This window comes from Camelina sativa, chromosome 16 (genome assembly GCF_030686135.1).
Source record: "Camelina sativa cultivar CO46 ecotype springtype chromosome 16, ASM3068613v1".
NCBI lineage: Eukaryota > Viridiplantae > Streptophyta > Magnoliopsida > Brassicales > Brassicaceae > Camelina > Camelina sativa.
Window position 1 is genome coordinate 16,022,644 of NC_141895.1, and position 11,970 is coordinate 16,034,613.

Here is an 11,970-nt window from a genome sequence, read left to right on the forward strand (position 1 = left end):
ATGTTTTAAACGGATTTAAAGTTCACGCAATATAGTTTATTGTATACTAGATTAGTTTGTGCGAGTTTTAAAATTGTCTGATAAAACTAAATTATAAAAGACTATATAAATATTTTTTGTAAGTAAAATCTATTTTTGAAAATAAATATATAAACATTTTTCGTTTGAGAGAATTTTTTGTTTAATAAACTAATTTCTTTTTTTTATATATATTTTGAAATTATTATTACAATTATTACAATAATCTAAAACTAAATTATTAGCCACCAAAACTTATTTCAAACATTAATCATTACGAATATTATTATTGTTAAATTTCAAAACGTTTCACCAATTATTCACAAAAAATGCTTTACATGCAATCAATCCGTCAAAACATATATATAATTATAAAGACTAATCGCTATTTCAAAAACCCAAACCAATCTATAGTTCTATATATATAATTATAAAGACTAAACTCAAACTCTTATTATAAACTCAAACAAATATATAAACTCATTAATTAAAAGTCTACATATTTTGTTCCTTAAATAGTTCTATTTTTTATTTTGAATTTTTATTTATTTTTAAATATAATATTACATGATAAATTTTGAATGGCTATTAAAGAGAGAGTGAAGAAGAGAGGTTCACCCCTAATATTATTAAGCAAGAAAAAAACCATTGTACAATACCGAAAGACATTACCTTTAATTATTGGTATTAAAAAGCACATGTAGTGGTTTACAGAGTATATGACAAATTTATACAATTGTTGTACTTGTTATTCTTAGTTTGGTGACACACTAAGTAAGAATTAATTTCAATTGGTTTTCATTCGAAAATGTATGGAGCTTCAAAGGATTAAATTTGTTATAAAAAAGAAAGCATTGTTTGTAGTTTACTAATGGTTACCAATAAAAGACACATATTCTGACGCATAAAAAAGATGCATACCAAAAATTTTATTACTTTTTCGTAACATTTTCTACTCTCTTGAAAATCCCCCATTACCTTTAATTAGAGGTGTTTAAAGAAACAAAAAACTTAGTGGTTTTATGAGGATATTGACAAGTTTGAACAATTATTGTACTTGCTAATTTGCTATTCTGAATTTGGTCACACACTAAATGAGACTTCATGGCAATTTGTTTTCATTCATGAATATTAGCATATTTTTGAATTGTCACAATAGATAGCATGATGATTACATAACCATATCAAAAGACTAATGAAGCTGAATAGTGTTTAATATTGCAATTATTTGGTAAATCTACATATATCTTTTTAAATACTAATTATTTTTGAATATTCTAGTCTTTAATTTGTTTTATGTATATACCTTTTTATATTGTTTGTTTGTTGTATTTGCATTATTTGTTGTGAAATATTTTAAAATAGTAATTATTATATTTTAATTATGAGCAAATAAAATTTATTTAATTTATCAACCACATAAATTTAGTTTTACCAACCCGCCGATTTGGAACGACACAATTTTTTCATAGATTGAGTAATATATCTTCGTTTTTAAAAATTTAAATCACAACATATGCAAAAAAAAATCTACATATTTATTTATCATATGTATTATATGATAATTCAAAAAAATTTGTAAATGAAATAAGAGAAAGATGATGGGAGAATCATAATTTAAAATCATAACAAAATATTTCTTAATTATGATTCTCCAATCATATTTCTGTTATTAAACTAATAATTTGGATATTTAGATACAAAAACTTACTTTTTAAAATTCTGATTAGTTTGCAATTGTTTAAAATTAATTATTAATGTTTGTCCATAATTAATTAGAGAGAGAATTTTTTATTTGAAAATTAATAATTATTTAAATTATTTTATCAGTGTAATATTAAAATCATATTTTATTCTTTACTGAAAAATTAAACATTTGTCTTAAACATGTGACATGACAATATAATTGTTTCAATTTTATAAAGTTAGTTTTATATTTGTACTTCTCAATTAATATAATAGGATTATAAACATATTCTCTACGTTTAATTGTTTTATCATAACAAATACCCACATTCAATATTTTTTCCAATTTTTTCAATCACCTACTTATTTTTGCTAATAATTTTTCTTTTTATAAATGACATGTTTTTTTCTTTTAAAATAAACAAAAAAAATAAGTAAAAATATCGCAGCATGGAGAATCTCCATCCACCAATAAAATCCTTTTCCCAATTTTGACTTTTTAAAAACTTTGACAAAAAACAGATATTCTCAAAAACATTCTCACATCTCTCCCATCACCCAACCACGCGCCGCCTGTACCATCTCACGCGCCGCTGTACGATTTTCCAAAATCCTCCATCAATCTCCTCCTCCTCCTTCTCTTCTTCTCCCTTTCCTCCTCAATTTCCCAATCCCCCTCTTCTCCATCTCCATCAAGATCTCACAAGATCCAAATAAAATTTATAGGGTTTCAAAAACTTTCGATAAAAAAGCTCTAATCTTTATGAATTAGAACTCATCGTCATCATGGGAGGTGTAACATCATCGATCGCTGCTAAATTCGCTTTCTTTCCACCAACGCCACCGTCGTATGAAGTTGTAGCCGACGAAAGCTGCGGCGGACGTTTATACATACCGGAGATACCTCGTCGCGATGATGTTGATATATTGAAGCTTCGTACACGTTTCGGCAACGAGATCGTAGCTGTTTATGTGAAACATTCGAAAGCTAAAAGCACGGTTTTGTATTCTCATGGTAACGCTGCTGATGTGGGACAAATGTTTGAGCTTTTCGTTGAGCTTAGCAATCGCCTTCGCGTCAATCTTATGGGGTAAACAAAATTTTAGTTGAATCTGAATTTGTTTTTGTTTTTGGAATTATATGTCAAAGTAAAGAATCAATCTTTGGAAATAAAAATTTGTGCTTTAACCTCAAAGTTGATACTTTTAATAGAAACGAGGATTTGTTATTTTGCCTTTTGTCATTGTTGATTGTTGTTTTTCTCAGGTATGATTACTCTGGTTATGGTCAGTCTACTGGACAGGTATGGTTTCCGAGCTAACTATGGATTGATTCTTATTGATATATAGTTGAAAATTTTTCATTTGATACTTGGATTATTAGGCGTAGGCTTCCATGGATTGTTTCTTGTTGATGTAGTGTTGGTTTATGAATCAGGCAAGAGAGTGTAATACATATGCTGATATAGAAGCATGTTATAAATGCCTTAAGGAAAAGTATGGTGTACAAGACGATCAACTGATATTATTTGGTCAATCTGTTGGTAGTGGACCTACGGTTGATCTAGCTTCGCGCACACCTGACTTGAGAGGCGTGGTGTTACAGTGCCCGATTCTGTCTGGGATGAGGGTCTTGTATCCGGTGAAATGTACATATTGGTTTGATATTTACAAGGTGATTTACTAGACAGCAATTTTTTTTTTTTTTTTTGTTTCTGATTACATTTATAGCGTTTAATCACCTTTGCAAGTCCATGCTTTTCAGAATATTGATAAGATCGGCTCAGTTACCTGTCCTGCTCTAGTAATTCATGTAAGTTACACCTTCATTTGGCTTTATTTTGCTCCATTTTTCAGACTAGGGAAACTGATGAATACAAGTCACTGAACTATCTTGTTGGTCTTTTAGGGAACTGCAGACGAAGTAGTTGATTGGTCTCATGGAAAACGGCTCTGGGAACTCAGCAAAGAAAAGTATGAACCTTTGTGGATAAGTGGAGGTGGACACTGTGATCTTGAAATCTATCCAGATTTCATTAGACATCTGAAGAAATTTGTTGCATCACTTGGCAACAAACAAGCAGAGCAAGCTACCATAGGTTGAGATTACTTATATGTTTGAAAATGGGTTTACTTTCGAGGGGTTTCTAGACACAGTCTAGACAGTTGGCTGGAGAAGTTCGATGAATAGTAAGATAATCCAAAATGAGAGTGTTGATAGGTTTAGATGTTAAAAGATAAAAAAAAGGTCTAGTCTGGTGACAATCTGGAATGTAACAGCATATTTCATTTCGTGAATAAATGTATATTACTGCTTTCATGCTTTAATAGGTTCCAAGGAAGTTTTTCATTCATACTTTCCTTTCTCTAGATCCTTGTATATCAATTCAGGAAAGTACATTGAGCTGGTGTTTGATGCAGAGTTTTCTTCAATTCTTTCTTTGTTCCTTGCTCCTATCATTTCGAGGAGTAACATTCCGTAGCTGTACACATCTGATTTGTGGGAGAGTCGACTTAACATTCTTGAAAACACTTAAGGTGCATGTACCCTATCGTTCCTTTTGTGTTCAGCAGTGACAAGGTGCTTTCTTTCTTCTCACAGAGCTTGTGTTTCTGAGAACGTCTCTTCTTCTTCTTTATGTTGTTACAATAAAGGCAAAACAAGACCAAACAAGAAGTGGGGAGATAGTACATGTTCGTGAAGGGCCAAGTCATGGAAGGATAGTGACAGGTACATATAGACTTGGAATCTTTTTACTATGGTCTCTATTAGTTGACCTTGAAAAAGGAAATTGAGATAGAAAGAGATTGATCACTGCGGGTTTCCGTCTTTTTTTAACCAAAACAATTTCTTGGAAACAGGGACTAGCGTGTAAAACCGGACCATACTGTCTGCTATCTGTTTGTCATGATACTTAAGCTGAACAAAGAGGATTTAGGAGTTAGGACTTTCACATGTCTCCCTAAAACAAGTGTTTAGCAATGGACTCAAACAAATACACACGAATGTCATCGATCTAATATCCGAGAATGTATCTGAGGTCTTTCAAGTTCAGTAATAACATGTGTTATATTGTTTTTTAAGCAAATAACATTTACGATTCAACCACAGAGATTTACACATAAACTAAAAGCTTGCGGCCATACCTAAGACTAAGAGGAGATTATTGAGTTTTCCTCTGAAATCCAGGAAGATTCGAAATGAGGCACTACGGAACATTGCAAAACAGGTCTAGGAGGTACTTCAAGAGCATCCAAGTTTCCTTCCATCATCTCTACAACCCTGTTCATCGCTGGACGATCTGATGGCCAAGGCTGAATACACCACAAACCTACCAATGTCATCTTCTTTGCTATCTCGTTGTCTTCTTCGCTGCTGACTCCATTCTCCATAATCCCTCCATTGTCTCCCTTCTCAAGATCCTTATATATCCATTCAGGAAAGTACATTGAGCTTGTGCTTGACGAAGGCTCTTCATTTGGTGTTCTGTTCCTTGCTCCAATTATCTCAAGAACCAACATTCCATAGCTATAAACATCTGACTTGTGGGAGACTCTACCGTACACACTTGAAAACACTTCAGGTGCAATGTAACCTATCGTTCCTCTTGCTTCCAGCAGTGACAATATGGATTCCGTCCTCTCGCAGAGCTTAGCAAGGCCAAAGTCTGACACTTTCGGGGAAAGATTGTCATCCAATAGTACATTTTGTGGTTTAATGTCGAAATGTACAATCCTTGTTCTGCAGCCATGGTGTAAGTACTCCAAACCACGAGCAACGCCTAGCGCAATCCCATACAGTTCGCTCCAATCCATATTTGATGACTTCTTGCTTGAGATGAAATTATCAAGAGACCCATTCTCCATAAATTCGTATATAATTGCTCTCTTGTAACCTTCAGAGCAGAATCCTAAAAGGGTAACTATGTTGACATGAGAAGTTTGACTCATGCTTGCAACTTCATTTATAAAGTCTTCACCATTATTACCCTTTGAGTCTTTCAAGACCTTCACTGCAACCATACAACCATCAGAAAGGGTTCCTCGGTACACAGTTCCGAATCCTCCTCTCCCTACCTCTTCTGCGAACGAGTTTGTAATTCTCTTCACTTGTGCGTAGCTATACTGCTTAAGTGTAATAAGTGCCTTGACGTTCTGTTGACCCAGAGCTTGTGATGTTTTTCTCTTTCTCTTTCGGAGAATTTGGAGAAACAATGTTGTTAAGAGCAGGAACAGAAACAGAGTAACACCTACTCCTGAACCTGAAGGAAGAAAATTATGCAGAACATAAATCGTTTGGCTAAGAAATTCTTTTAAAGAAGATCAAAACAAGGAATATATAAAGAATAGGAGGAGGTTAATTAATCACCTATTTTCGCTTTAGAAGAGATTCCTGCATCAATGGAAGAGGATGAACATTCTTGACACGCTTTCTCATCGATATTCACCTTCACCTCAAATCCTTCTCTTAAAACACTTTCCAAAATTTGCAGATCCAACTCTTTCTGTTTCGTAAGGAAACTCATAGGAACCTTCACGGTGAAAGTGGAAAGGCAGGTCTCATCATAGATAGGGTTTTCAGACACGAATATCTTACCTATCTCAGGACATGCATAACTCGAACGGTGAGGAGAAAGAGGTTGTGAACGGTAGAATGTAACGCTCTTGTAGTTTTGCGAAAGGTTGAGAATATCTAGAGGCAAGGTTTCGTTGGTAAATATAGAGGAGCAAAAAGGCTCTTGCAGCAGGTCTGGATTGATAAGTCTAAGAGTGTAGGATGTTTGATTTATATGGAGAACATGGTACAGATGGTCTGAGATGAGAAAAGAAGTGGTGTTGTTATAATAGCAGTGAAGCTCTAGCAATGGATGACCGCAATGTTTGTGACGATCCCCTCCCCAGAAAGGGAAACCGGCGGTAATGTTCCCACACTGAAACTGAACAGTTTCGCATGACTCATGTTCATGTTTACTTGAATCACAAGGAAAAGGGAAAAATAAGGAGAAGAGGATGAACAAGACTAGAGAAGAATTGGGGAGATGGTACATGATCAGTTTGATCTCTCCCTTGTGTTGTGAGGAAACAAAGAGAGAGAGAATCACCAAGAAAAGATACACAGAGACTTGGGAGTCTTTTATTATCACTACTTGTATTTATTAGTTGACTCAGAGAAACGAAACTGAGATATTAGAGATATTGGTCATTGTGTGTCGCTCTTTTTTCCAAAGACTTTTCTTGGAATGAGAGATTATAAGAAAGCTACTCGTTGATAACCGGGCAGCTGATACCTTTTATTAGACGCCAGAGCCGGATATCCAGCTCCGTATCCGTATCCGGTGGATCCTTAATTTTATTGACCAATTTTGTTTTGTTTTTGCACCCATTTCCTTTATTAATTCGTTTTTCCATACAGTCATTGCCGTAGTTACAACTTACTAGCTCAATTTTCCTCATTCAAAATTAGTATTATGTGTCAGGAGAATATAGATGTCTCTACAGTGCTACAATGTCTCTACAGTGAGAGAAAGGAGTAACGTGGGGCATGAGTACTTTGGTTGAAATTACACATAAGGGCTGCTATATTAGTATGTGAGAGGAAAAATTTATTTATTTTTTATTTACTTTTTTCCCATTTTCTTGATTTATCAAATAATTGTTAATATAATTTTTTCTAGAAAATTTCTTAAATACAAAAAAAGATTATATTTTTTTCTTTACAATTTGATATAAATTTTGTTTAATATATTTCAAATATATTATATTATCCGTACACTATTTTAAGTGTACAGATGTTTATACACCTTATTAAGTATACAAATGTCTGTACACATTATTAAATGTACAGATTAACCAAATTACATATGTACACTTGATAATATGTACATACATCTGTACAATTAATAATGTGTATAGACATTTGTACCCTTAATAAAATGTACGGATATAAAATTTGTATTAAATATATTTAAAATCATCAAACAAAATGCATCTTAAATTATAAAGAAACAAATGTTGATTTTTATGTATCTGAAATTTTTGGAAAAACAAATTTACATTGATATATATTTTAGTTATAAGAATTGAAGGGTAGTGTAGGAAAAAAAATAAAAAATAAAAATAAAAGGAAGAATCGGATGAATAACTATAGAATGGCATGATTAGTAATTTGGTAGTTTTTGGAATGACAAATAAGGAAGGTCAAAGTTGTGCAACAATGTTTTGTGTGGATTTGTCTAATTGTAAATAGGGAATGTATTGTTTTGACAATTAAGTTTGAAAAACTTACTAAATTTCCAATTGTCTCAATCAAATAATTAGGAGCCTTTCTCAAAACTTTAGATTTATCATTTTGTTTGTTTTGATGTTGTGCATTAAGTTGGTGATCTTAGTACACTCTCTCTAGTTTATATATAATGAATAACATGGTTTAAATATAAGAATATTACATTGAAAATCATATTAAAAACACTCTAATTATGTAGATGGTATTTTAAATTGAGGAATGCATTTTGCTGCTTTCACATCCCGATGTATCCTCCGAAAGCGTAGAAGATTCTTCAAAAGGCGCTGATGGAATTTGGAAAACAGGCCTAGGAGGGACTTCAAGAGCATCAAGGTTTCCTTCCATCATCTCTACAACTCTGTTCATCGCTGGACGATCTGATGGAGAACATTGAATACACCACAAACCCACCAATGTCATCTTCTTGATTATGTCCTCATCTTTGCAGTTAATTCCATTTTCGATAGACCTTCCAATGTCTCCCTTCTCAAGATCCTTGTATACCCATCCAGGAAAGTACATTGAGCTTGTGTTCGATGCAGAGTTTTGAGTAGGTCTCTCTTTATTCCTTGTTGCTCCTATCATCTCAAGGACCAGCATTCCGTAGCTATACACATCTGACTTGTGGGAAACTCTACCGTACATTTTTGAAAACAGTTCAGGTGCAATGTATCCTACTGTACCTCTTGTGTCTAGCAATGACAAGATGCTCTCTTTCTTCTCACAAAGCTTAGCAAGGCCAAAGTCTGAAACTTTGGGACAAAGATTGTCGTCTAGTAGTACATTCTGTGGTTTAATATCAAAATGTACAATCCTTGTTTTGCAGCCATGGTGCAAGTACTCTAAACCACGAGCAACTCCAAGCGCAATTCTAGAAAGTGTCGTACAATCTATATCCATTTTGGTCTTGTCTGAGAGGAACTTATCAAGACACCCATTTTCCAGAAATTCATAAATAATTGCTCTCTTGGAACCTTCAGAGCAGAATCCTAACAGGGTAACAATGTTGACATGAGAAGTTTGACTCATGCTTGCAACTTCATTGATGAAGTCTTCACCATTATCACCCTTTATGTCTTTCAAAACCTTAACTGCAACAAAACGTCCATCACAAAGGGTTCCTTTATAGACAATCCCAAATCCGCCGCTCCCGATCTGTTCCGTGAATGACTTTGTAATTCTCTTCACTTGTGCGTAGCTATACTGCTTTAGTGGAATCAGTGCATTGAGTCTTGGTTGTGGAAGTGTCTTGAGGTTTTGTTGACTAAGACCATGCGATGTTCTTCTCTTTCGGAGAATTAGTAGAGCCAACGTTAAAACCAGGACCATGAACAGAATAACACCTACTCCTGAACCTATTGTAAGAAAAAAAAAAAATCATCCTACAAGATTAAAAAATTTCAGAATTTAATCAGGTATACTTTAGCGATAGGGTCAGGTTAAGCACCTATTATTTTTGCCCCAGCTCCATGAGCGATTCCTGCATCAATGGAACGACACCAAATGAACTCATTACCTAAGTGGTGGTTCATATAAAAAAAACATTAGGAAACTATAAGCAAGAAATGTTACCATTTTTTCTTGAACCGCAAGTACCGTTACGTGGTTCATCATCTACACAGTAGCAGATGAATCCACTTGAACTCTTATTATATCCACAAGCACCCCCAGAACCTATGCACAACTGACATTCTTGGTTAAGACCAAGCTCAAAACCATCTTCAAGAGCGTTTTTTAGTTTAACTGTAGTCGGACTTGTCTGTAGTGTGTCGAGGGAAGGTCCAGATGCGGGAACACTAACGTTTCTTTCGCAAAATCTCCTGAAGTCGTTTAAAGATGAACTGATCCCTTGAAGTAGAGGAGACGAGAGGTTTCTCGTCACATAGTAATTTCTTTTGAGAGTAGTTTTATCAATCGGACAACCAAGCATGCCACCATAAGTATAAACCACCCGTGAAACGTCGCAGCCGTAAAAAATTGTAATCAAGTCGGTGTTGGGAGAAAATGAAAGGGTGTTTTCCACGAATGGAACATTTAAAGGAGCAGAGGGACAAAGATCTTTGATAAGATCGGATCTGGCTAGTCTTATGGTACCAGACACATAATTAGCGTCCAAGATTCTGAACGTTACAGAGGAGAAGCTAACCTCTGCAAATCTTGCGCTGCATTCGAGCTTGAACTCTGGGTGGCCGCACTCTTCTCTACCAGGAATCCAGAATGGGTACAAGAGACCGTTCTGATTACCGCATTTAATCGGTTGACTACAGTGTCTATAAAGATCAATAGATGAGAAAATACAAGATGGGATAACAAAGAGCATCAATATGATTCTGAGGGACATATAATTTGTCGGGGATAAAAACAGATTGATCATTGTGTTGCAAGTGAAAAAAAAAAAAAAAGAAACAAAATGAAGAGTCTTGGTGAAGGTCTTATGTATTGTTAGAAAGAAAGAAAGAGATAAAAAGCAAGTGGAAACGAAACAATATAGCTCACGAAGGAGAAGGACAAGTCAAGAAAGGCTAGTGAGTCACACTATTTAGTGATTTAGTGGCAAACACAAAAACACGAAAAGGTATATTTATGTCATTAGTGTGGGATTATAATATAATATTAGGAGAGGCCCGTGCTACAACATATGAGTATAGATTTTATAAATTTTTTTTTTGTAATTTGTATAGTAGCACATGATTATAGATTTTATAAATTTTTTTTGTAATTTGTATTTTTGTAATGTATTTTTTTTATTTTGACTTATTTTCTTTGTTTATATAGTTTTGATTTGAATATTTGAGGTTGTACGGTAAATTGAAAAATCCTGATAGAGTAAATAGTTTGCAGAATGTAGTTTTTCACAGAAACAGACAGTCAAATACACCACAATATTAAATAGTAGTTTTGTAAGAGGATAGACACTCCGCAATATCGGATAATAGTTTTGTAAGACGATAACACACCGCAATATCGAATAGTAATTTTGTAAGAAGATGTGTTTTTTATTTTATTTTGGTTTGTCGTAAAAAAGAGGAGAAGTTTCTTGTTAAGTTTTGGTGTGAGATATTTGAATGGTTAAGAACAATTATATTTATAGTGATATTAGATATATTTAGGTTATCATTTACAAGTTAATATTTGATAATCTCAGCAAAATATATCTTGTTTCTTGTTTTGTTATAACTAAAAGATGAATATTCCATGTGTAAGATTATCCCAAAAGATTGTTTTAGATTTGTAGTTAAAAATAATCTCGACAATCAAGCAATTTTGTAAGATTTGGAAATCAAAATATATGGTTTTAATTAAAACCATTGAAAAAATATGTGGCCAAGATGTAATTTTATTTTGAGAATCAACAGATAATGTTTGATGAGAAAATCGGATCAAATAATCGGGTATTAAATGACCTGTGCGAGATCTAACTTAATTTGAATGGTTAGAAAATTTTAATGCCATAATATATTAATGTATTAATAATTATTGATTATTAACCATTTTATTTAAAAACTATCAAAACAAAATCATCGTCCAAAAGCTGGTACATGAATACTGCTGCTTTAATAGTATATTTATTAAATTCGTTAACAATATACAAGAATATACATATTTAGTTAATTAGAAAAACGATTATATATACCATTTCTAATCTAATTATATATTTTTTTGTTGCTTCTAATAATCATGTTTTATGTAATATTTAATATTTTATTAATTTCAAATTATTGTTTGAATAGATAGCAAAGAGAAGTGAATTAATTATTTGCTTAAGAATTTTCTTAGGAAGATATCCAAACACATGGAGTTAAATCTTGAGTGGAAATGACAGAGACTTGTTGGTCAACTTAAACCATACTTTCTCCTAAATTTTTTCTCTCTTCATACATTAAAATATGTCTTTTTCTTATCGACCATGGAAGAATTATAAGACTGGAAAAGTCAACATTGTGCATAATTTGTTATCAAACACCAAATTATTTCCATGTTAT

At 33.1% G+C, this 11,970-nt stretch overlaps 3 protein-coding genes across 4 annotated transcripts; 1 reads left to right on the forward strand and 2 right to left on the reverse strand.

The window, feature by feature from the left end:
* The first annotated feature begins 2,100 nt into the window (after window positions 1-2,100).
* On the forward strand, window positions 2,101-4,032 carry LOC104750473 (uncharacterized). Of its 2 annotated transcripts, none has more exons than XM_010472268.3 (5): window positions 2,101-2,795; window positions 2,972-3,008; window positions 3,143-3,379; window positions 3,470-3,517; window positions 3,614-4,032. In XM_010472268.3, exons 1-5 carry the CDS (start codon window positions 2,491-2,493, stop codon window positions 3,806-3,808), a joined length of 822 nt encoding a protein of 273 aa, XP_010470570.1. In that variant the 5' UTR covers window positions 2,101-2,490; the 3' UTR covers window positions 3,809-4,032. The 2 variants fall into 2 exon arrangements, with proteins under 2 accessions (XP_010470570.1, XP_087348520.1); XM_087492394.1 differs by having other exon boundaries at window positions 2,168-2,795; window positions 3,253-3,379.
* A 669-nt stretch (window positions 4,033-4,701) lies between these two features.
* On the reverse strand, window positions 4,702-6,965 carry LOC104750474 (LEAF RUST 10 DISEASE-RESISTANCE LOCUS RECEPTOR-LIKE PROTEIN KINASE-like 2.4). The gene is made up of 2 exons (XM_010472269.3): window positions 6,074-6,965; window positions 4,702-5,966 (listed from the first exon to the last, which is right to left on the reverse strand). The coding sequence occupies exons 1-2, from the start codon at window positions 6,750-6,752 to the stop codon at window positions 4,858-4,860; spliced, it is 1,788 nt and encodes a 595-aa protein (XP_010470571.1). The 5' UTR covers window positions 6,753-6,965; the 3' UTR covers window positions 4,702-4,857.
* A 1,086-nt stretch (window positions 6,966-8,051) lies between these two features.
* Window positions 8,052-11,933, reverse strand: LOC104750475 (LEAF RUST 10 DISEASE-RESISTANCE LOCUS RECEPTOR-LIKE PROTEIN KINASE-like 2.7). The gene is made up of 3 exons (XM_010472271.3): window positions 9,560-11,933; window positions 9,435-9,467; window positions 8,052-9,342 (listed from the first exon to the last, which is right to left on the reverse strand). Exons 1-3 carry the CDS (start codon window positions 10,359-10,361, stop codon window positions 8,195-8,197), a joined length of 1,983 nt encoding a protein of 660 aa, XP_010470573.2. The 5' UTR covers window positions 10,362-11,933; the 3' UTR covers window positions 8,052-8,194.
* Between the last annotated feature and the right edge of the window lie 37 nt (window positions 11,934-11,970).

Coding starts and splice junctions, on each gene's coding strand:
- LOC104750473 (XM_010472268.3), top strand. CDS start 2,491: ATGGGAGGTGTAACATCATCGATCGCTGCTAAATTCGCTTTCTTTCCA. Junction 3,009..3,142: donor ATGGTCAGTCTACTGGACAG/GTATGGTTTCCG, acceptor TTTATGAATCAG/GCAAGAGAGTGTAATACATA. Junction 3,518..3,613: donor GTCCTGCTCTAGTAATTCAT/GTAAGTTACACC, acceptor TTGGTCTTTTAG/GGAACTGCAGACGAAGTAGT.
- LOC104750474 (XM_010472269.3), bottom strand. CDS start 6,752: ATGTACCATCTCCCCAATTCTTCTCTAGTCTTGTTCATCCTCTTCTCC. Junction 5,967..6,073: donor CTCTTCTAAAGCGAAAATAG/GTGATTAATTAA, acceptor TTCTTCCTTCAG/GTTCAGGAGTAGGTGTTACT.
- LOC104750475 (XM_010472271.3), bottom strand. CDS start 10,361: ATGATCAATCTGTTTTTATCCCCGACAAATTATATGTCCCTCAGAATC. Junction 9,468..9,559: donor TTGCGGTTCAAGAAAAAATG/GTAACATTTCTT, acceptor CCATTGATGCAG/GAATCGCTCATGGAGCTGGG. Junction 9,343..9,434: donor AGCTGGGGCAAAAATAATAG/GTGCTTAACCTG, acceptor TTCTTACAATAG/GTTCAGGAGTAGGTGTTATT.